Genomic DNA, 25,808 nt, shown 5'->3' on the forward strand with positions numbered 1-25,808 from the left:
TTCAAAATCCAGCAGACTTATCAGTTTTTCAGGATTTCAGGATTGGAGGATTGCAATGTTTCCATTGAATTTTGTCATGTATTAGGGTATGGAACTCGTATTTAATCAAGAGCACCAATCCCTCTATGTACCTTGATGTTAGTGACATTGGTTGTCGAACTCCTCTGGGATTCGCTCCCAAACCAGGAGCTTCTAAAAATGTCGCTCCTGCTCCCGTTTTCGCTCTCGCTCCCCACTTTCGCTCTTGCTCCCAACTTCCAAGTAACACTGAGCCAGACGATGTTGGCAACTCTAGCAGTAGCCAGTAGTACTGGTCACAGACTTTTGTTGTAGAGGCCATTTGTAGCCTCCTTGGTTATGTGTTTTTGTTTTGATCTCTATATCATCATCGTGTATGTATTGGACAATGCATTGGGTGCCATTTTGATATAATGGATATATTCATGAGCCTAATTTGATCATATGTTGTCTTCTATCTATATTCTAATGTTGTGTGTTTGGAAACATGAATGAAAATCTTTAAAATTATGTGTTTTTATAAAAAATAAATATTTAATGTATTTTTTACAATGACCGAGTCATTGAAATCGAGCCGGCTGAGTTGATACCGAGTCGGAGTCGGAGTCGGAGTCGACCCTCGGCCGAGTCGGAGTCGGAGTCGGAGTTTTAAAACATTGTTTCAAACATCATGGTTATATGGCTTGCCATTTTCTTCTTCTTGGTTCCTTTTTTGGTGATTATGGTGTTGGAGAGTAGAAGGAGAGTTGAGCATGAAGAAGATGATGAAGAAGTGGGTTATAGTGGATTTGATGAAAACCCCGGAGAGGAGTGCCTTGGTGAGGAGGAAGAGAGTGAACAGGATTCAGCCCAAAAAAATAAACAAAACCAAACCCCATTTTGGAAATATGTTTCTAGGCCTAAAGCATGGAAAGGGGGTGGAACCACTAAATTTGACTACCCCCATTGCAACAAAACTTACACAGGTTTATGCACCTGCGCCAGAAGGCACCTCTATGGGAAAAGGGCATGGGATGAAGATAAAGCAATAGGAATCAAAACTTGTACAAGTGTGTCAGCAACAGATAGAGCCAAATACATAAGGGAAGAGGAGGAAGCCCAATACAAATCTAAAAAATCAAAGGGTTTCTTTGAACCAAGCTCATAATCACATCAACATGCACAAGGAACTCCTTCAGCATCCTCCCATGGCAATGGATATGGAAGCACAAGGCCACCAAACATCTCTTTAAGGCATAGAGCCATATCAAATTTCCTTGATGAAGGGTGTAGGAATGATGTGGATTCAAAAGTTTACCAGTTTCTCTATGCATGTGGGATACCATTCAATGTTCTTCGCTCACCTTATTGGCATGAAATGGTTTCTGCCATAAATGATGCCCCTAAAGGATACAAGAGCCCTGGGTATGACAAGGCTAGAACCGTTGGACTTGATCATGAAAAAAGAAAAAATATCACATTCTTTGGGTAGAATGACAAATTCTTGGACTGAGCATCAGGTATCCATTATATCTAATGGATGGACAAATGTAAAAGGCAAGCCATTAATAAGTGTTCTTGTTGTGTCTATTAGTGGTGTCATCTTTCTTTCAGCATATGATTACTTAGAGAAGTTCAAGACCGGCATCAACATTGCAGAACCATTACTTGAAACAATTGAATGTATTGGGCCATACAATGTCATCCAAGTCATCACTGATAATGCTGCTAATTGTAAGGTAGTGGGAAAAACTATTGAAGATAAATACCCCAACATATTTTGGTCTGGGTGTTTGGTTCACACAATGAACCTTTTGATGCATGATATTATTAAGAACAAAAACCAACAATACAAATGGATTGGTGATTTGTACAAGAGAGGCAAACAAATGATAAAATTTATTACAAATCATAGCAATACCCATGGGCTTTTCCGTAGTCACTCAAGATTGGAGTTGTTGAAAATTGTGAAGACTAGATTTGCTAGCTATTACCTCACCTTCAAGCACCTTTTGAAGGTAAGAGAGTCATTGGCTAGCATGGTATCAAGTCCACACTGGCATGTATTAAAGGAAAGGGCTACAAATGCAGCTGAAAAACAAGGTGTTGAACAAGTGGAGGAGACCACTCTTGATGGTCAGTTTTGGGCACATGTGAGGCAAGTATTGGGATTCACCAAGCCCATTTATCACATGATTCGTTTTGCAAATATAGATAAACCGGTGATTGGGGAGGTGTATGAGCAAATGGATACCATGTTGGGACAAATAAAATATATTGTTCAGAAAGATGATCCCAACTTGTATACACTAATTCACAATCGTGTGTGTACACGGTGGAATAAACATAATGTTCCACTACATGCCTTGGTGTATATCCTTATGCCAAAATACTACTCTCCATCTTGGTTGGGCCAACCTGCACCTAGGGGTGGGGTTAGGGGCAAACCTCATACAGATCCATAGGTATCTATAGGATATATGGAAGCATTAGACAAGTTGTTACCTGACAGGGAGGAGTGTGCTAATCTGCATCTTGAATTAGTTGGTTGCACTAGTTTGTTTGGTTCTTTGCATGCAATGGAAGATAGAGATAGATTTGATGCTCTCACATGGTGGGAAGCATATGGCGGCATGGGACTTTTACCAAAATTGGCAAAAAAAGTTCTCTCACAGGTTGTAAATACTTCTTCTACAGAGAGGTGTTGGAGCACCTACAGCTTCATACATAATGTGAGAAGAAATAGACTCAATGAAAATCGGGCAAAAAGCTTGGTTTATGTGCACAACAACTTGAGGTTGTTGAGTCACTATTGTGATCAGGCTTATGAAGATCCAACATATAAAATTTGAGACAACCACCCAAAGGACAATAATTTGGAGGATGGCACTATACATCTTGAAGAACTGGAAGCAGAACTTATGAGAGATGAAGAAGAAGCAACAACGATGCCACCCCCACCATCCAGTAGCAGTGCTCAAGTTCCAAGTCTTGTTCCTTTGTTGTCACCGCCTCCATTTACATCCACACGTGGAGGGCATTTGCCTTCTGGTTCTGGTCGTGGGACTGTGTGAGAGGAGACTCCTAGAAGACCACCACGACCTGCTCAGAAATTAGACATTATTCGTGGCAGCAAGAGGAAGTTGTAGATGATAGATTTTCTTGTCTTTTCTAGTTTCTAGTAGTTTTAACTTTTAATAATTGTTGACTCTTTCATATTTATTTGATACTTTTGTAAACAATATATGGCAATTTAAGTTTGAAGTTTGAAGTTGACAATTATAACTCATTGGTAATGAATTATGAATATGATGCTTCGTGAAAGTTGAAAGTTGTTTCATTTCATGTTAGATTTCTTTGTCGTAATGCTTACACTTAGCTTACAAGTACAACTTGGTGATCAATTATGATAAATGTTATATATTGAATTTTGAAAGCTTGAAACTTTAAGATTATGAGACTCAATATGTTGTATGTTACTAACTTGTGGACGTGGTTGCTGAAGATTATAACTTCTAGATGATTGTTGTTATATGGTTCAAAACTTCAATCTATGTTTTCTTGTTTTTTATATCTAATTCATCATTCTACATGTTTGTGTTGACATATATGCATCAAAATATATAAAATATAAAATATATATATTATATAAAAAACACTCCCGAAAATGCTCCAAAACCAGTAGCTTCTAAAAATGTCGCTCACACTCCCGCTCCCCGTTTTTTCTCCCGCTCCCAAGTAACCATGGGTTGGAACTAATAGTTAAAGGATGTCTTTCTACTGTCATTTGTTTTTCACTTTGGTGTCAAACGGTTGGCATTAATAGTAAAAGGAAGCTTCTTCAGGTTTTGAAACCTGGCACCTAGTTAGGCCTAACCATACTGACAAATTCATAGCAAACCAACTATTCCACCATATAACTGAAAAGAGGTAATTGTTGGAAATACTAAGAGTGGGGATGAACCAGTGTTTCTTAGCAATTAGCACTCTTTAATCTTTTTCAGAGCATTAGTTAATCTCCAGTTATTATTATTGTTCTTCTTCAGATAATCATAAACAATAATCAACAGTAGACAACACCATACAACAATGCATAAAGATAAAACAGTAGAGACAAATATTTTTAGGTGGAAAACCCCCTCGGGACCAAAACCACCAAACGCTTCTTAGTAATTGTCTTCATCTTCTCTTTAAAAGAAAAATTAATTACATCAAGTTCTCAGCCACAACCCCCTGATTTACAGGCTACAACCTATAGGACACAACTACACCCTAATATCTTGCCACAACCGGAAGGACGCTCCTATGCCCTATGAGTCAAGCCACAACCTAACAAGTGCCCCAACACTTTGTTTACCAACTATTGTCGAAAGGGTGCTTTGTCGCCATATAATTTATCAACCCCAATTGAAAGGATGCCACAACACCCTGTACAAGCTACAACCTACCCTAGCACTACCCTACCACTCTCAAGTGTTTTCAGGCTCCAACTAGAAGGTGACTACAATCACCTGCCTTGCACCACCCTGCCACCCTAATCACCAGGTGGACCATGTTTCCCATTTTCACACCAGATCCCCGTGTGCTCTGAATCAATAAAAGAATGTTGCAAAGATATTGTGTATCTTATCAAGTCCCGGTAGCCATTAACCATTGTACAATCCTGCTCAAGTTGATCACTACACAATACTACACATCAAACCCTAACCGCCAATGCTGCCAAATCAACTATCAACTGCACAAACTAGTATTTGCACATCATTGTCATTGCTCAACTTCACATCATTGTCATTGCTCACATAGACCACTACACATCATAATTGAGCCACTACACTGCTCACAAACTGGATACCAAATATCGTTGTACCACACTGCCTATACGTTGCTAATGTTGAACCCAAATGTCTGATAATGGCATACTCCAAGATGCCTCAAGTCATCCCTATGACCTGCTACCAATGCTCTCAAGCTTTGCCCTCGCAGAGCTACCAACATATGTCTTTTCACTGTTGTTGACCACTACTCATATACTGCTATCCATTTTCACGTCAATCAGTTGTACAATACGGTGATATGTCTTCAAAGACCTGCTCCCCTGTAAGATAACAATTAAGACACTTACTACTTATACCCTCTAGGTCATCCTACAAGACATCTAGTCAAATCCTAGGTCATTATAGTCATAGGTCTATGTCATGTGTTACTGCTAAATTGTGTCAAGTCAAAGTTAAGGTGTCAACTTATATATATCAAGTATATAAGTCAACTCAAATCATGTTTATATGTCAAGACACATCAAGGTCTAATACTCACTTCAATTCACTGTTAAGAATCCATGTCTAAGGTGACTGTAGGTACACCAAATTATTGTGAACTTACAAGGTACATAACTATTGTCAGATCACATAAAAACTAATAGCCAATATACACAGATAATGCACATGTCCAAGTGTCAAGTCAATTGTCTTGTCTTAGTGCCAAGACAATCAAATCGAGTTTATATGTAGCGTCCCTATCTTGTATCAGGTCACTGTGTCAAGTGTTGAGTCATTGTTGCTTGTCAAGTCAAGAATCAAACACAATAGTAATTAATTACAACTTAATGCCACTGTGAAGTCCTCACAGTCAAGTATCTCAAGAGTCATTGTTTCACTAGGACAATACATCACTTGTTAAGTTTGTATGACAAAACCATATCTTCAAGTTACACCACTATCACATCACATAAATCAAAAATGTTCAAAGCTAAGTCACCTGACACAAGGATTCGGGATTCGTAGGATTCAGGGATTCGAGTGTCGGATTCGGACACGTTGACCCCCCGAAACAAGACACATAGGATTCGTTATATATTATTTTATTAAATATATATATATATATATATATATATATATATATATATATATATATTTAAAAAAAAAATATATATATATATATATATATATATATTAAAAATTAGATATTTCTTACACAAATTCTAATTAATGATACAAATTCATTGATTTCAAACATAGATCTTCATCTATAGGCTATAGCATGCATAGCACATAAAAAATTCAAATACATGTCAGTGGTCACATAAATCATGATTCATAATTCATAATTTATAAATTCAAATACATGTCAGTGGTCACATAAATCATGATTCATAATTATAATTTATAAATTCAAATACATGTCAGTGGTCACATAAATCATGATTCATAATTCATAATTTATTTTAATGCAATGTAGCCATCTCAAAATATTGAAGGTGCAATGCCCTCCACCTCTGTGTTTCACCATCATCCATAAGAGGGATATGTCAATACCAGAGTATTTATATGAAGAAAACTTTGTCAAAGGTATTTTAAACCACCGGTCTTCTTTTCCATATGCATCCCTCTGGCACTTCCTCTACAGTGTGTAAGACTAATGTTACCTCCAACACAAATCTTCAGGTAATGTTTGAAATCAACAGCATCTTTGACCTCCATATTCAAGAGATTCTCCTCCATAATTAACAGATAAACTTTAAACTGAAAGAACAATAAAACTTTGCATTTCTGAGTGATTTTTTTGGAAAATTAAGCATTGCATTCTAAGTCATTTTCTTGGGATTCGAATCCCAAAATCGGGATTCGTATGGGATTCATACGAATCTTGTACAAACACGTTGAATCCTGTTATGGGATTCAAATTCCTGTCGAATCGTATCCGATTCACAGGATTCGGATTCGACAGGGGTTTCCAACGAATCCGATTACACAGGTTCAAAGTCAATGATTGGGTTATTGTCTTTGGTTCTTGAAGTTATTCAACTTATACACAATGAGATTGCAGTTGGAACCAATGTTGATAATATCAACGATATTTCGCGAAATATCGTGAATATCGTGATATTTTCAAGCAAACGATATCTCGGCAGGTAAATATTGTGATATTTTCAAATTTGAAAATATCGAAATATTTTGAAAATCTCTGCAAAATATCGCAATATTTTGAAAATATTGGCTAAATATCATAATTGTTTTAAATGTTTAAAAATCTAAAAAAAAAATGATTTTTTATATTTTCCGATATTTTGTCGATATTTTCGTTCATATTGCCGATAAGATGTTTTCAGGACCCTCGTCGATATTTTACAGAAACCGATATTTTCATCACTGGTTGGAACTTTTGTCATATACTGACAATTGTAGGATCATTGTGTCTGCTCCTTCCAAGTCATAATGGGAAACCGCAAGGATGGTTGTTTCCAGATCTAGAGCATAAGTTAGTTTATTATTAAGTGTACATGTACAAATGCTCAACGCAATCGTTGCATGTGTGTGTTGTAGGTTTCAATTCAAGTCAACTTATTTAGGAAGTCCCTGAATGGATATATATATATACTCAAGATGCAGCTCTTGTCAATTCCTTTCACAAGATGGGTTCACTATTTGCCAAAGTTCTTTGCTCAGACCTGATGCCTTGGACAGAAGGCATACTTATATCATGTTGTACTTAGGATCCTCAGAAAATAGGAGCCCAAGTGACCTAGAAGATTTGCAATAGAGATAATAGTCTTTGATGGCTAGTAATGGTCTTTTCTTCAAGAGGTGATGCCCTAAAGAGCCTTCGGATCGTGCAATTGCTTGACAAAACAAAGTCATAAACCAAACAGACCTAGACGTGTAAGATGTTCAAATCACACTCTTTAGTTTGTCCTTGGAACATTTGTTTATATGTCACTGTTATTAAGGTATATTACTAGGTCAGTGTATCACAAAAAGTTGACCCTTTGCTGCCTAAAAGTGATGAATGTTTTGCTTCAGCACTAATTCCTTAACCCAGCAAATTAATGCTCATAACCGTAAGTGTATCTCGCTCAAAAACGGACCAGAAAAAAAGCTAAACAGAATGCTCAATAAGAATAGGCAAGAGGACTGAGAAGCACTAACCAAATTTCCAAAGATCATCCACAGTTGCCAATTTTCTGTTGTATAAGTTGACTGCGGAAACCCTAGGTTGAGCTTCAGAAGGATGCCTTAACAAATACAAATATGCAAGGACATGTACCCAGACTAAGCTCGCATTGATTTTGAGAGAAGGTGAGATAATGTAGACTACAGGCAGTAACTTTGAGAAAATATGGCATGAACCCTGTAATAAATAGCCTAAACGAATACCCATATACCAAAGAAAAAAATACAAATTGAAACCCTTACCTTGACACCTAGAGCACTTGCACATTTTTTCCACTTTTCTGTTCAGAATTGAGAAGCTGAAAAATCTTCCTCAGGTAGACCAAAAAGTTTCAAAGATTACTCACAAAATCGTTATTGAGCTTTTGATATGTGAGGTAAGGTATAAGGTCTTCTTTTATAGACCTTCAAGGGACTTAAGAAGGGTTCCTAAAGTGAACGTTGGAGGATACTTGAGCCCTAAAAACACCTTTTAATGATTTTGACTTATTTAATTAATCACTTATTAATTAGTTATCTTAAACCCTAATCAAAGAAACCTTACCCTTTTAGTGAAGGAATTTAGGCATTTAATGAATAAAGACCCCTCTCATAAATGTGATGCCTTTTCATAATTACTCCTTCAAACATGACAAGAAACCCTCATACTAACTTTTGGATGCTCACAACCAATGAAAATATGCCATGTCACACGCCTTGGGGTTTTAGCCAAGACATTGGGATCACCAACTTTAATTGTGAGTATCTCTCAAACCGGGAGGAACTAAGGGGGCGTACAACATATCATCGAAAACATCTTTCAAAGGAGAATTCCATGGCGTGGATCTCTGAGATAAACTCAATGATTTGCCACTTCAAAAACCCTTGACAAAGTCGGGGTATGTCCTCAGTCCAGGGAACCCAAACCCTAAGACTCGGGTTTTCAACCTTCCAACAGTGTAGTCTTCAACTTGCTGTAATCCAGACAATTCTAAGAAGCATTCATTGTTCTTTTGACAACAATGATAGGTGTTTGCAGTCAAAGTCAACCAGTCAAACCCCAAGGTTGACATCAATGACAACACCATCCAACAGTAATAAAGTAAAGATTGTCAGTACATGTATGAGTTGATTCTTGTACAAGTATGCCTTACTCTCTCCTCAAGGCACGCAAAGGGATTGTTCCATGTTACACACACAGCTGGCACCGCACTCTCAAACCACGGGGAGAAGATAGGCACTTAATGAATGTGGATTTCCATTTAAGCCAAAAAAACAAAACAAAAAAGTTATCCATATTGAGGGGTTTGTACAAAATCGTCAATATTCTTCAAAAGAAAAATCTAATATTATAATAATGCCATTCATAGTAACAAATTACTATATGCAATAGAAACAAACTGTATCGTTTAACTTTAGTATTAGTACAAATGCTCAGACATCTATTCCAGATAAAAACGGAATGAACTTCAATAAACTTTGTATTGAAGAGCACATCCTGGTCATCAGATATAGTTAATTAAATTTTTTATTTGTATGTCCAGTAGAAAACTAGAGGATTCTGTCTATGTCAAGTGAATATTTCATGTTGCAAACATGCAATTAGCCCTCCAATCTTTAAAAGAAAATACACAACGAAAAAATTAACATAATGGTTTCGCATTTAAAGGAACAAGAATGGGGTAAAAGAACAAACATCCCTATTGACATCTCCATTGGGAAATACAAATGTGAAGCCAGATCCAAACATAAAAGCTCCTATACAAGTCAAATCCTAAATTAGACAACTTGAGACTTACCTCCATATCTTCATCTGGCATGCTCATCTTCCACATAATAGAGCTATGAACTTGATTTGAAACTATATGGAAACAAAGCTCCTTCTCTGCTAGTCTATTCAGAAGATGTCCTGAAGGAAAGTTTCATAACATAAAATATCTCAAAAAATCTTATACATTACCAGAATGTTTTACCCAATAACTGTCTTTTTAACTTAAAATGTAAGAGGCTTTACTATATAATCCAAGGCCTGCCTGAAAGAATCATTAAGAAAAAGGCTGACTGCACATGCCTCCAATCAACCCTCTCTCAACTACTTTAGTATCAATCTCAGCTGATATGCACTTCAGGGCAAACTTTCCCTTTTCCCACTTCTCCTTCTCTTTCTGACGCCTTTTCATCTCAGCTGCTTCTGCCTTGCTGGACGCTTTCCGCATCTTCTCTTCCTGCAAAGGAAGAAGCTAATAACATCAGCACATACATCACTTTTTTCGAAATGGCATCTTGTCTTCATGGGTACAAAGAAATCCAGAAATTCAGAATGCACCTCCTCTGCATAGTATAAAAGTAAACAATTTTAGAGTTTCCACAGCAAATTACAAACAAATGTTCTTAGAGAAAACTCACCTCTTTTTTAAGCCTCTGTTCCTCCCTCCGGCGTTGCTTTTCTTCCTCTTTCTCTTGTTTACTTTTTGCAATATCCTCTTGTCTTCGTTTTTTCTGTTCTTCCTTCTCCCTTCTAATGTCTTCCCTGTCTTTACGCTGCTGTTTGTTGCCAGTCTCCTTCAGGACCTGAGATTCTGTTCCCCCCTGATCCTTATCTTCCTGCCAGCCCAAATGCTTTAGTAAACAATGTATGCACTCTGTCTAAGAACAGGTGATGTCATGTTGATTGTTTTAAATGAAATAACTGGCCCTCCATTCAAGACCATGATATGATCAAAGAACCGCAAAAGAATATATTGGGAGCTATGTGAATCATTGTTGCAGAAGATTCCACAAACTTGAAACAAACAGAAGAGAAAAATGTCTAAAGAAGAGCGAGAGAAAGACATGGCCATCAAAATACATAATTCCAATCTGAGGTTTGCATGTCATACCTTTCTTAGTTTCCTTCTCTTACTTCCAAGCACTTGTTCTACACTCTCAATTGTGTTATTATCTTCCAACACATTGTCTTTGCCAATTTCTTTCATTCTTATAGCACAGTCTATATTTTCAACTTTCTTATACAATGGACTGTCAAGGAAGTCTAACGATGGTCTTTTTTCAGAACTTGTTTGAATGAGTGAAGTACTCTTAACAGAACCATTCATCAACTCTTCCTGTCTTAAACTACTCAAACTTTTATCTAAATCATGTCTACTGCTCACAACTTCTGGCACAGAAAATTCATCATTCCTTATAGAATCATCCCTGGCTTCTTCACAAGTAATACCTAATTTTCTTGCCTCTGAGTTCATTCTTAATGACTCAATTATTGATTCCTTTTCATCATTGCAAAGATGAAGAGTTTTGGATATAGAAACCTCTGCATCTTTTACTATACTTTCAGCATTGTATACCGTAACTTCATCTGTCATTTCAAGCACAGAAGTCTTAGAAATCTCTTCAAATCCCAATTTCTTACATTCATTGTCCAGAAATTCCATTGCCTTTGTCACAGATGGACTTTCCTTCTGCTGTTCATCAGAAATTAGGCCCTTATCGTGTTCTTCAGAATTTATGTCTTTACCAATTAGATAAACAGCATCTCCAGCTGTGGATGCCCCTTTCTGTAACCCTTCTAGTGAGTACAGATCAGAATTGTTGAATCCTGATTTCTCTACTTTGCTCGCACTGCGATCAACTCCATCAGATTCATAGTCAGAATCCAAGCAAATCACATCAGCTCCACCTGTCGACAAGGGAAACAACAAAAGTTAACATAAATCTCATTTTATCCATCACCAAAGCCATTTAAGTCACAACATTTATTTGGTCCAAAAAATTGAAATTCAACACGAAAGCAGACAGAACAGGAATGGAAAAATAAAGTCCAAGTTCAGAAATAATATGTTCTAGTATTTCAGCTAATGCTTCATGGCAATCCCCTTGTGAGACAATAATTGATGTGAAAGTGCAAGATTCCAAACAAAGTAAACTACCCAACTGACCACAAAATTCTGAGTTTTTTCAGTGAATATTTCAGCTAGAAATGTTGTCAAACATGTCACATGCAAACTGCTGTAGGTATATGTTTTAATTTTGTTTGCTGGACAATGTTTTCTCTACTTCATATTAACCCACAAATTTACCAAAACACATCTCTATATTTTTTAGGACAGCTCAGATATTTATAAATACTGGTACATTGACTTCATCACAACGAAAATAACCATAACAGTCCCTTTATTTCATCTCTGTGCAAATACATCGGAAAAACAATGGACTAGAGGAACCTGGTAATGTAGCTTCAGCAAAGATGTCTCCAACTTATCAGTTCCTTTCAGGGAAAACAACCATACATATCAGCCTTTAATTGGCCATCTCCAGCAGTGTTATTCACTCTAAAACTTGTCCCAGTCATATGCAAATTGCACCAACAGCTTCCATGTTCAATCAACGAGAAAGATGGGCTGATATTCAACTCGATTTGGTCTCTAGTCTTGGTCCAGACACGTCCTTGCACAAACTGCATGAGCCCTTACATGTGCAAATGAAGGAAGAGGTTGGGTTTTGTTTGCATGACTTGGGAAGCTCTTCTCATGGTCTTAAAACTTCGACTCTGCTTTGACCCAGCCACCTATCAACTCGGCTTTTGACTCCTCGGATCAACTCAGATTCAATGACTCAATTTTCAAAAAAAGACATAAAACAATTAAATTTTATTGAAACACATTACTTTAAGATTCCTAACCATTATGTATATATGACACGGTTTTCAAAAAATATATATATATTTTTAAGACTCCTAACTATATATATATATAATGGGCAGATCATTTGGAGCACAAATTCTGATAGCTGATAATTCCATATATGCATTGGATTGTGCAGAAAATTGTATTGAAGTTCTTTTCAGCTGTCATGATTCACAGCAGCTGTCCTTGGCGCAAATCTAGTGACGTTTCCTTACACATTCTCACCACTAAAGTTCGCAGTTGGCAAGAAATTGAACAACATTTGATGGCTTGTATCTTCTCGGAAGTTATAACATGTAAATATGTTGCCCCTGCCTTGCAAGTGGGGATTCCAAACTTGAGAATAAGTTCAATACCACATTGCAGAAAGAACCCACAGAGAAATGTAAGGAGTCAATTACAAGAACTGCTAGAACTAAAAAAAAAATCTGACGGAAGACAAAGGAAGTTGGTTTGACCAGCCAGTTTGGTACTAAATTCACCCCCAATCCGAGTTGATGCCCGTGTTGACTTGGTGGCCTATCAACTCAGTCAGTCTAATCAGTTCCAAGTCAGACCAGACCAGGTTTTAAAACTATGGCACTTCCACCTTTAAGTGCTGCATTTAGTACCTAGGTCACTTCCCTCCACATGGAGAAGGTTCAAAAGCGTTATTTGCATATTTAATTGAGGAAACAGCCCTATTGACTGGACTGCTCCCTGTTTGAGGTTTTCCTACTCATCATTGTGGGGTGGCTTGTAATAAGGTAATGGAGAGTCGAGTTTGAGAAGGATGGGCTGACATGACGTATGCCATGATGCTCCCCTTGGAGTCCATTTGAGAGGCCGTTGTAGCAGTTTCGAAGTCATCTTTCCATTATTAGAGGAAAGCTCACACCCCTTAGGGTCTTGTGTGCCTACTTTGGAGGGTTTTATGGCAAGCTTGAAGACTTATTAAAGTATTCTTGGACATTGAAGGACCTTTGGTGATTGGATGCTACACCAAAACTCCCCTTATACCCCTTGATTTATGGAGATTGGTCACTTTTTGAGGACTTGTGCCCCTTTGCTTTGTACATGTGGCATGAATGCCCTTAGATTATATTATTTTAGATTATTTGATTGTTGAAGACATCCTTTTTCCCCCCCATAGGCAAGAGTAGGGAATTTTAGCTTAGAAATTGATATTTTAACTGTAAAGGAAGTTGACCACCCCATCCATAAATAAAGGTGCACTTCCTTTCATTCTCTGATGGTTGGATTTGGGGAGAAATTTTCGAAATTTTCTCTTGTTTCTTAATTTTGGCTATGGAGGAATAAGTAGAGCGACCTCTGGAGGCTTTTGTTAATGTGGATGGTTCTCTTTTCTTGATGAATATTGGTAGATCTTAATGAGAAGACCTTGTTGATGTCAATATACTTCTTTTAATGGATGATTATTAGAAAACTTTGATGATGTCGACTATTTTATTTGAGCTATCTTCTTCCAATATTGTTTATTGTTGATGGATAAATATTCACTATGGTTTTGCGAGTATTTTTATCTCTTCATTTCCCTTGAACAAGCTTCTTTATTAAGTTCTCTTAATGTGACCTAAGTTAAGCTCCCTCCCTTAATTATCCTTGAATTGCAAGGCACCTGTCCCAAGCCTCCAACGTACACAAGTTAGTTTGCCCTAGTCCCTGAAGCTAAATATGCAAAACGCCTCTTTGAACCTCTCATTAAGCTCTTTCAAGAGACCTAATCTAAGTTTGCTCCCTTATATCTTCTTTGAAAATTGAAGAGCGCTAGGGCTATAGGTCTAAGGGACACAAGTTAGTCTCCCTTAGTTCTTTTAACCCACATCCATCTCCTTTCTCTCTAGTAACATTACTCCTTGACTTCATATGTCCTCCAAAAATATATTGGAAGCCAAAGGCACTAATCTTCTATCTTCCATTTCCTTGTTTCCTTTAAAATCTTTTAAATTGTTTTGTCGGGGTTTACTCTCCAAGATCACCTGGTGATCCCCTGATTGTGTGTGTTTTGGGAGATTCCTATTGAACTCAAAAACCAAAATTACCAAACCCTAGCAATCTTATCCTAGGGAGAGCCCCCTTGAGCCGAAGGGGAGCTAGCAATAAGCAAGAAGAGTGTTGGTGAGGTGATAGGGACTGCCTCTTAAATGCAATAGGTTTTTCACTTGAGATTTTGGACTTTATCTCCAGAAGTGCAAGATTTTGCTATAACAAGTACTTCATTCTTTAATCTCATAAATGTAATTGAGGCATTGGTCAATCCAAATAGTGTGGCTATCCACTCATACAATACTTCTTTGGCTCTAAATGTTGCCTCCCATCTATCCCCTTCTTGAATCTAGATCTATAGATATCCACTCTCTAAAATATCTTGTTGAAGTACCCAACACCACTCAAACAATCCATGAAATCATCCATTCTAGGTATTAAAAAGGATAGTTATCGTATTAAATGCTCTATAATTTGTACACATTCAACATTATCCATCTATCTTTGCAATCCCTGATGTTGGGACCTTACATGGACTTAAGACTTTCCCTGACCAAACCTTTATTTAGCAATTCAACTCTTTGTTTATTCAACTCTTCATTGCCAGTCTCCCTTGGGATCATTATATGTGTTGCTTCATTTGGTAAAGATGCTCGCACAATCAAATCAATTTCAAGACTAATTTCCCTTCTTGGTGGTAATCCTTCAACCTCTCCACCCCTTATCGCATTGATTTTTTCCAACTTGGACACTCCTAAAATCTGTTGGAAATACTGAGAGGAGGGTGAATCAGTATTTCTTTTCAATTGTTATTTTTACCAGTTAGATCACTTATATTTAGAAGACAAAATGAAAAATAGGAATAAATGCTTTTATTAATATAATCTTTACAATGAATCAAGTACAATAAAGGTAGGGCTCCAACCCTAGCTGAAGACACCCAGGCTTCAACCTGGGATGTGCCAATCATCTACTTAGACTTTCGTGAGGCTCCGACCTCTAGGGTTTCAACCCTATCATATCCAAGGCACCAACCTTGGAACACCAACTCCAAGGACAACAATCCTATAGCTTTGCTTTGTCAAGATATGTTTGGTTGTACTTCACGGCTCCCAAAGTCTTCTTCACCGAGCACTGCCAATCTTCAGCTTCCCTTTACTTAATCATCACATATCATCAATGACAACCTTGTCAATTAGAAGGTATCGCCATTGTTCTTCATTATACCCAAGCAAATCCTTCAAGTCACCTCATGATGTCTTCAGTGCATCATGGTCTCCAATAATGTCTTCTTCAAGATGTCTTCACGAAACGTCCAAAGTTATACAAGTGTCTTCTAGAGACCTCCAAAATAGTGCCTTCAAGATTGTCACTAGGTCGCTCCAAATGATAGCTCCAAGTAATGGCTTCAGAGATGAGCTCCAAACAAAAGTACTCCAAAAAGTCTTCACAAGGTTATTCAATATTCTAGTTGTTTTGCATGCCAACCTTTGTCCACTCTGCCCTCCAAACTTCAAGGTTCTTCAATGAGATTCACTTGGCTATTCCACTTAGAATTTGCAGCTTCGAGTCACTGTCAATATGCTCGTTGCACCATACTGCACCATAGTTCAGCTATCCAACTGTCCAAGGGATACTACAATCCATCAATGCCACTGTTCAAGAGGAGATACTGTAGTCCAGCAATGCCACTGTCAATAGAATATACCACAATCTCAGTCTGGGCTAATGGGATCACAAGGGTGATGATGACACAGTCTGAAATAGTGGTTTGTGCACAGATGTCCGAGCACTGTGTCAATGCATAGTCCGAGGCACTATTGCTCACTGTCTCAACTGATCCACAGGAACCATAGTTTTACACCAGTTTGAGCCTCTGATCTTCTATACAGTCCGAGGTCTAAGTTCAAGTCTGAGGTTACACGTCTAAGACTACACCATACGTCACAGGAAGATGACACAAATCCAAGTCATAGTAATGGTGCACAGTCCCGAGAGTAATAAATGTTGCCATAGTCCGAGACCTGGAGAGCACACAACAGTCAAGTCTTTTACCTGAATCTGAGGACTGTCCGAGCAAGAGATACGTATCACAGTCTTGTTTACACCTCCGAGTTACTATTAATACCACCTTCCACTGTCTATATCTGAGCCATGGTGCTGCATTCCGAGTTGAAGACAACGAATGAGGGACAGTCCAAGCAATACTGGAGCCAGTCAAAGATCCGATGTATTTTATATCCCAAAAACAAAAACGTAACCTCTTCTCCTTTAATATTTATGCTTCCTGTCTTGCAACCCTTTAGGTTCATGAGATGTGAACTCCTTCACCCTTCTTTGTAATAGATGACCGAAATTGATGGTGAAAGAATGAAGTTGGAGGCCTAATATATAGGGTTTCTGTCATGCTAAACGAATAGGCATGTCTCTATAGGCAGGCCGACATGAGGACTCTAGCACAGGTCGGCTCCATGTCCAGAATTAATAACTTAACTTCAAAAATTCATTTCTCCCAAACCGCTTGGAGTTTCGGGCTGAGTAATAGCTCATTGGAAAGGAAAAATTATGCTCTTTAAGATGGTGAAGGTCTCATGGTGATATTCTGCTTCTAAGGAGGTGAAAAATATTTTTTAATGTGACTAGTCCTTTATGAGTGCAGAAATAAAGTGTAGGGCTTCTTCATGGTGATTCCTTCGTTAGTAATCTTGTCCTTGTCATGTCCTTGTCTTCATAGGGTCATCATTATTATGTCCTTGCCTTCTTCAATGTAGGGACACCATCATGTCCTTGATTGCCTTATTCACCACCTTGTCTCTTTCAACATTATTGGAGGTTTGTCATCATGAAGATCATTGGAGGTAGGGCATGTCATCATATTTATGTCATATAAGCAATCTTCCAAGTGTAGTCCTTTGACCACTGGAGTGGCACCTGATGATTATATGAAGACTCCATGCCCAAGGATGATCCAGAGGACACTTGTACCATCAGATATCGTCAGTCAACAAAGTTTTTTAACTCTACTTCTATTTTCTCATCATATTTCTTGTACCCAAATTCCACACCCTACGGGGAATTATAATAAGTGATAATAGTAACGATGAGTTTTGAGTCTGTAACACACCTAAGATATTGGGACTCAATCAGCAAACGAGTACACCTTAGAGTGTTTTTTTTATCTGGTTAATTATCCCTTCTTTTTCAAAGGCGGATAATTTTTTAGGTTTTTTAACTCACGTTTTACCTCAAAGCCAGGGTAACTGTTTGAAGGTTGTGCCCCTGACACATCTTAGTGTCTACAGTCGATGTATATTACCATACTAGATCACACAAAAAATTTCGTGGAATTTGATTACGTCTAGGTAGTCATTTTTTAATTTTGTAGATTTCCCGCAGCTCAAAAATTGCAAATAAAATTGTATTTAAATTGTAATAAGTGTAGTCTAGAGAAGTTGTATGGGGTATGAGTAATCAAAATTACACCTCTCACCCTCAACTTTCTTCTATAACACACTTTGAGGGCTTAATAATTTGTTTTAGACCCTCAAAACCCATTTTTCCTAAGTTTAGTGAGAAATCTTACAATTAATTAAACAGAAATTAAATAAATGGAGAAAAAAAAATATCCACACATGTTAAATGTTGTGGAAATGAAGTGGAAAATTATGGGGGAGTTAAAGTGAAGTCCCAAGGTGATGTGGACTCCTAAAATCAAAGAAATGACATGTGCTCAAATAAAATCGAATTTCTGGCATTAAATGAAAAAGTTGGTTACAAATTCGAATTAGTGAAGTTAATGCACATTTGGGAGGGTTTGGGAGAATATCTCATGGAGATTTTTGTGGGAAATTGTCCCCACATGGGTTACCACCCATATACACCTGTCATTCCACCATAAAATTCGAATTTGGCACATAAGGGAAGAAAAAAATGATGTGCACTTGCCAGAATTCGATTTTTATACTTGGCATTGGAGCTCCAATTTAACAAATTTGAATTTCTCTTTGGGATTGTCACCTCATGCCACTTGTTTAATCACTTCTACATTGGGATTGGCTCCAATGCCATTTGTTATTGTCATTCTTCATTGGGATTTGCTCCCAACTCTCTATATAATAGAGCCATGGGCTCTCACATTGTATCATATTGTTACTAACTATTGTGCTTGAGCAAGCGTTGTTGCCTTGTACACTTTCAAAAATATCAATAAAGACTTTGGGGTTTCATTCATGAGGTGTTTCTCCTTTTCGAGTGTGATGAATTGTTGAGCATTGGTATAATTCCTTTTACTCATGCTTTGATCTAATTTGCTTCCATATGCTCTTGTAGATTTTTTAATGTAGAGCTAACTTGCATTGACATTTGATTTAGAAGTATGCTCTAGGTATAGAATGCTCTAGTTGGTTTTAAATAAATCTCTAGAGTTTCTTATCATTGTTTATTGTTAAATCTATATGGAACTAATTTTTTATTGAAGTTTTGTAGAGGGAACATCTTGTTGGGATTACAGAATCAAGCGTGAGGGGAAGTCTTTGGAGAGACCAACCCACTCTTGATACATTCTTAAAGGAGCTCTCATTTGTTCTTTGAACCTTCATAGTCTTATCTTACAAAGTGGTTTTGCAGGGATTTCAGCACATAGCTTGTACACAAGCCGAGAAATTCTAAATTTAAATCTCTTTTAAAAAACATTGTACTTCATTTCTTTCATTTGCTATCTAAGAGCTTGAAGATGGCTAAGCAAAAACGAGAGTTTACTCTCACTCTTTAGCTTAGCCTTTTGTAAATTATAATTGTACATATACATTTTATCTTGCTGATTTTTCCATTAATACTTAACTTATTTTGCAGCCATTGTTTGGATTGTTTGCTAACTCTTGTGTGGCAAATTTTGAAGAGCAACTTCCCGCGACATCTAACAAGTGTTTGCAGAACCTTTGGCAAGTGTTGGGGTTCGATTTTGTAATATTCCTAATTAGCCATGGCCAATTGGAATATTTGATTTTGCCCAATTTTTGCCTTCTATAGTTATTTATAAATAAAAAGTGAGAACGGTGGACATAACTCACTTTAAGAATAAAAAGTCACTTCCTAGTAGCACAACGTTGTGACTTAAAGAGGAGCCAAGGGGGCCAAAGGGGGACGCAGAAATGGGGCCCACGCAGACACATGGAAGGACTGTGAAGGAGGGAAGAACACATGGCAAGAGGGGAATCACGCAGGAGGAGGTGAGCCTAGGGATTGTGAGAGGCAGAGGCTATAAAATAGAGAGGAGCCCCCTCATTTTGGATCATTGAGTTATGTGCATTTTGGGTTAGTCGTTTCGACTTCTGAGAACGCTAGCTGTTTAGCTAGTTTGCAGCATTGTTTAGTGCATTGAGTGTCTCTGTTCGGAGATCTCACCCTTAGCCCCGGGGGACTTCGAGTGCCTGCTCGGGCAAGGTATTTCCATCAGTATTTCAGCAATAGTTTATCAGCATTTCAGCAGCAGTTTCATCAGCATTTCGGAGGACTGCGCAGCACTTGGAGAGGGACACAGTTCTTTCTGGTTGTAGTGCTGGATTGGGGTTTGCAAGTAGATTTACGTTGGGTGACTGAGGAGGGGTCCAGCTCTCGTCTCATTGGAGGATCTTTGGCAGGGTTTGAGGTTGTGATTCAAGCAGAGTTTAGAGGGGTTTCTTCAGTGGCAGCGTAGGGCGTTGAGGAACTGCGCAGAACCCCAAGGGGGTGTTTTTCGGGGGTCAGCCATTCCAGGAGAGCTTTCTGCGTTTTTCTAGGTTTCTTGAGTAGAGCTCGAATCCAGAGTTTCAGCTTTTTCCGAGGTAGGGAGCAGCCCCAAATCATCATTTGTTTCCTAGCAATAGCAGCACAAAAGCAACATCCACGCAAAGAGGCCATTCTTGTCATTCTGAGAGTATTTCTTCACTTGCCTAGTGCAAGTCGAGGTGCCATCTGTCTGATCACCTCTTGTACTCATTTTATTGCTCAGTATAATAAAATGGCTTAGCATTTTCTCGCTGCATTTCTTGTGTATCTACTTATATTTCCGGTTTACATTATTATTTGTTGTTCCACTATTATTTTATCACTTCTGGGTTATTCTATCAATTGCACATATTTGGTTGAGTTTTTTTGGGGTTTGAGGAATATTACAGTGGTATCAGAGCATAGATCTGGCTCAGCCTGTGGAGCTAGCAATCTATGACACCAGGGGAAAAACCCTACATTTGTTACAGAGGTAGGAGGTACAGAGACACTGGACGTAGGTTGGAGAATACCTACGGGGAGGGAGACTGTGTTCCTGTGGTGGACGCAGAACAGGAGGAGCCTGTGGTAGACGCAGAACAGAGAGAGCCAGTAGTGGACGCAGAACAGATGGTCGACGAGGACGGGAAGAGATTTGCGGATATGCTCCTCAAATCAGTGCAGGACCTGTCGAGACAAATTGAGGTGATGGGGCAGAGATTCACGGCAGTAGAGGCCAGACAGCGTGAGAGCCCACGAGTTTTTCAAATTGGTGAGGGATCAAGCGCATCCCATCACTTGCCAAAGCAGTGTGATACTGTGCAACAGGTGGCCTCACATGCCCCTACACGCTCTACCATGCCCACTTTCTTAGGAGCAGACACGGGGGCCATAGCCCAGCAGGAGTCAGAGCCCGGACATATGGGCAATTATTCTTCAGAGTACCAAGCCTATGGGGAGGAGTTCAAGGAAGCCCTCTCATTCAGAGATTTTGTTCAGCTCCAGCAGGACAGCAGACTCCGCGACCATCACAGAGGGTACCGGCATTACCATGATGGCGACACCCACCGTGCAGCGAGTAGATTCCACTTGCCTACGTTTGATGGCTCATCAAAAAGTTTGGCAAAGTCTTGGGTGGAGAAGTTGGACATTTATTTCCAACTTAACCAGATGTCGGAGGCAGAGGCCATTAAGGTGGTAACATTGCATTTGGATGGTGAGGCCCAGGATTGGTGGTTTCATGGGATGGTTACACTGGGGCACTCCACATTGATGACATATGCCGAGTTTACCAGGAGATTGATGGAGCGATTTGATCGGAGGGATCCATCACTGTCATCAACATTCGTCGAGTTGACAAGGCTCAAACAGACAGGGGGCCCAGAGACCTACATTGCAAATTTCTTGAGGGTCTCCGTGATGGTGCCAGACCTATCCTCGACATGGAGGGTCTATATGTATGTTGAGGGGTTAGCAGAGCCACTTCGGGGTTTAGTCCGATCCACTAAACCGGCCATACTCCAAGACGCTATCAGCAAGACCCGCGACTTACAGAATGTCTTACCCAGGACCCGGACACCTTACCCCCAGAGACAGACTTTTCAGTCTAAGGGGAAGGATGTGAGGATTCCTCCTCCAAAGGGGAATCCAGGATGAGTACAGCTTGACAACGATGCCAGGAGGGAGCTGAAGAAGAAGCGGTTGTGCTTCACCTGTCAGGAGCCATGGGCACTAGGACATAGATGTGCTACTGGCAAAGCACATTTTATTGAGGTCTTCTCCGAGAGCAGTGGAGAAGAGGATGATGAGGAGGATGTGGAGGCAGGAGATAGCCATGCCATACATGGACCTTTGCCACCTCCACCACCAATAGCAAGTGGTGCATCTTTTGCACCCACCGGAGGGGCCCTTGCAGCGTTGCGAGGAGTTCCCAAGTATCTGACGCTACACATACGAGGGACAGTACGTGGCCAACGCGTATCAATTTTGGTTGACAGTGGGGCAACCCACAACTTCATCGATGCACAGATGGTTGAGCGGAGAGGTATTCAGACAGAGAGCTTCGATGGGTTTTCAGTATTGGTCCCAGGAGATCAGACCATGACATGTGCTCGTTATGTTCCAGAGCTTTCAGTGACGATGGGCACCTACACATTGACTGACCACTTTTTCGTGGTCGATATTCCAGACACCAACATGATACTGGGCGTTCAGTGGCTTATTACTCTAGGGAAGGTCGCGACAAATTGGAAGACCCTACAAATGGAGTGGGATGATGAGAAGACAGAGAGGCATGAAAAGATACAGGGACAGTACACATATCCGCCTCAGACTGTGTCGGCTCATCGGATGGAGGCAGTCTTCCAGAAGGGAGACATAGAGTGGGTAGTGGCGCTGTGTGCATAAGAGGCAAGGACTACAGGGTAGACGGTACATCCAGAGATCCAATCCATCCTTGATCGGTATGCCATAGTGTTTGGAGAGATTCCACCAGGACAGCCACCGGATCGGGGGTTTGAGCACACTATCGAGCTTGAGCAGCGCATCGAGGCAGTGATCACCACCCCCTATAGGCACCCCAAGGCCTACTGGGACGAGAATGAGCGGGCTATCAAGGAGTTACTGGCTTTTGGGCACATTCGACCAAGCACGAGTCCTTTTGCTTCTTCTGTGGTGTTGGTGAAGAAGAAGGACGATACATTGAGGATGTGCATTGACTACAGGGCCCTGAACAAAAAAACCTTGAAGAACAGGTACCCCATACCCAGGATCGATGAGTTGATGGACGAGTTGAGAGGGGCACGTTTCTTCTCAAAGATTGATTTGAGATCTGGGTACCATCAGATTCGCGTGAGGGGCCAGGACATTCCCAAGACCGCCTTCCGATGTCACTATGGGCACTTTGAGTTCTTGGTGAGCCTTTTGGGCTAACCAACGCCCCCGCTACATTTCAGTCATGCATGAATCACATCTTCCATAGTCACTTGTGGAAGTTTCTGCTGGTATTCTTTGATGACATTCTCATTTACAAGAGGACTTGGGAGGAGCATCTCCAGCACATTAAGACGATATTGCGTATCTTACAGGAACAGCAGTTCTATGCCAAACTCTCCAAGTGTGAGTTTGGGTTGACGGAGATGTTGTCTCTGGGACACATCATAGGAGTGGACGGAGTGAGAGTCCACGAAGAGAAGATCAGGGCCATCAGAGAATGGTCGGAGCCGAGAAATGTGACGGAACTTCAAGGATTCAATGGCATTTGTACTTATTGCCGGAAGTTCGTCAAAGGTTTCTCACAACTTGCTGCACCCCTGACAGATTTGACAAGGAAGGGGGCCTTCAGTTGGTCAGATACAGCGCAGCGAGCCTTTGACAGGTTCAAGGAGGTTATGAGCAACTGCCCAGTGCTTGCATTGCCAGATTTTACGCAGCCTTTTGTTTTGGAGTGTGATGCGCCAGGAGAGGGGATCGGCGCAGTGTTGATGCAGGGAGGTCACCCTATAGCCTTTGAGAGCCGGAAACTCCTTCCGCACGAGAGGTTGTATTCTATATACGACAAGGAGATGCTGGCCATCATGCATGCATTAGCTAAGTACCAGCAGTATCTAGTGGGTAACAGGTTTAGGGTGAGGACTGATCACAACAATCTCAAGTTCTTTTTGGAGCAGAAGCAGCTACAGGAGAGGCAGCAGAAGTGGATTAGCAAGATCCAAGCATATGACTTTGGCATTGAGTATGTCAAGGGTAAGAACAACGTGGTAGCAGATGCCCTTTCACGTAGACCAGACACGTTGTCTCTTATGAGCTTGGATACAGACTGGAGGGCTCGACTCTTAGTAGAGTACTCCAATGACAGGTTTGCATGTGAGGTTCTAGACGGGCAAGTGGCAGATGACAGGTACAGGGTGGTCGATGAGATCATCTATTACAGGGACCGGATCTTCTTGACTGAGGGGTCTCAGCTCAAAAAGAAGATACTCCAGGCATCACATTATTCTTTGTTGGCAGGACATCAGGGGTTTACCAAAACCTACAGGGCCATTAGGGAGAGCTTCTCATGGAAGGGCCTCAAGGAGGACGTACTCCGGCACATCCGAGAGTGCGATGTTTGCCAGAGGAACAAGGAAGAGATGAGCCATCCCGCGGGATTATTGCAGCCTCTTCCCATTCCGAAAGGGAAATGGGAGAGTATTTCGATGGACTTCACCACAGGGTTGCCCATGGTACAGGGCAAGGATTGCATCTTTGTCGTTGTTGACCAACTGACAAAGTACGCACACTTTTTTGCCATATCCACACACTATACAGCAGCACAAGTGGTCGAGCTGTTCTTTAGAGAGATCTTCAGGCTACATGGTCTTCCTAAGACCATTGTCAGTGATAGGGACAGTCGTTTCATGGGCGGGTTTTGGCAGGAGCTTTTCCGGTTGGTGGGGACGGAGTTGACACCAAGTACCAGTTATCACCCACAGACGGATGGGCAGACAAAGATAGTTAACAAGTGGCTAGAGGGCTATTTGTGTAACTATGTCAGTGGGCAACAGCGAGCATGGTTGAGATGGCTGCATCTAGGGGAGTACTGCTACAATACTTCACATCCCATGTCCATTGGTATGTCACCATTTTATGCTTTATATGGGTATCATCCTTTATCTTTTGCTGACGTGATGCTTGGTGATAGCAAAGCTCCCAGAGCCAAGATTTGGATCCAAGAGAGTCAGGATATTCTCCGAGCTCTCAAGGATAACATGGCTACAGCACAGAACCAGCAGAAGTTGTATGTCGACAAGGGTCGAGTGGAGAGACAGTTCGAGGTAGGGGACATGGTCTACCTACGGTTACAACCATACCGACAATTGTCACTAAAGCAGAAGGGGGCTGAGAAGCTTAAGCCCCGCTTTTATGGGCCGTACAGGGTGATATGCAGGGTTGGACAGGTTGCATATGAGTTGGAGCTGCCCCAAGGCAGCAAGATTCATAACGTTTTCCATGTATCATGCCTGAAAAAGGCATTGGGGCAACAGGTGACAATGACAGATGAGCTACAACCCATGGATGACGAGGGGCATTTCGTATTGCAACCGGAGGCTATCATTGATACCAAGGAGAGGCAGTTGTGGAGCAGGACAGTCCGGGAATTCTTGGTGAGGTGGAAGAATTTGCCGGATGAGGATGCCACTTGGGAGAGTGAGAAGATCTTGCAGCATCCATCACTTCAGTTGCTTGAGGACAAGCAACATTTTGCCGGGGGAGACTGTAATATTCCTAATTAGCCATGGCTAATTGGAATATTCGATTTTGCCCAATTTTTGCCTTCTATAGTTATTTATAAATAAAAAGTGAGGACGGGGGACATAACTCACTTTAAGAATAAAAAGTCACTTCCTAGTAGCACAACGTTGTGACTCAACGAGGAGCCAAGGGGGCCAAAGGAGGACGCAAAAATGGGGCCCACGAAGACACATGGAAGGAC

General features: G+C 40.2%; 1 protein-coding gene across 1 annotated transcript in view; it reads right to left on the reverse strand.

The window, feature by feature from the left end:
• LOC149138867 (uncharacterized) overlaps positions 1 to 25,808 on the reverse strand; it is a 300,422-nt gene that overhangs the window by 228,782 nt on the left and 45,832 nt on the right. The window contains exons 2-5 of the mRNA XM_089448381.1: positions 10,802 to 11,598; positions 10,329 to 10,526; positions 9,994 to 10,147; positions 9,722 to 9,831 (exon numbers count right to left, since the gene is read on the reverse strand). Coding sequence (XP_089304507.1) covers positions 9,722 to 9,831; positions 9,994 to 10,147; positions 10,329 to 10,526; positions 10,802 to 11,598 — 1,259 coding nt within the window. The remainder of the gene's footprint in view (positions 1 to 9,721; positions 9,832 to 9,993; positions 10,148 to 10,328; positions 10,527 to 10,801; positions 11,599 to 25,808) is intronic.

The sequence above is a fragment of the Pinus tabuliformis genome, chromosome X (genome assembly GCF_031772625.1).
Source record: "Pinus tabuliformis cultivar Carrire ecotype Pingquan chromosome X, CPIR1, whole genome shotgun sequence".
Lineage (NCBI taxonomy): Eukaryota > Viridiplantae > Streptophyta > Pinopsida > Pinales > Pinaceae > Pinus > Pinus tabuliformis.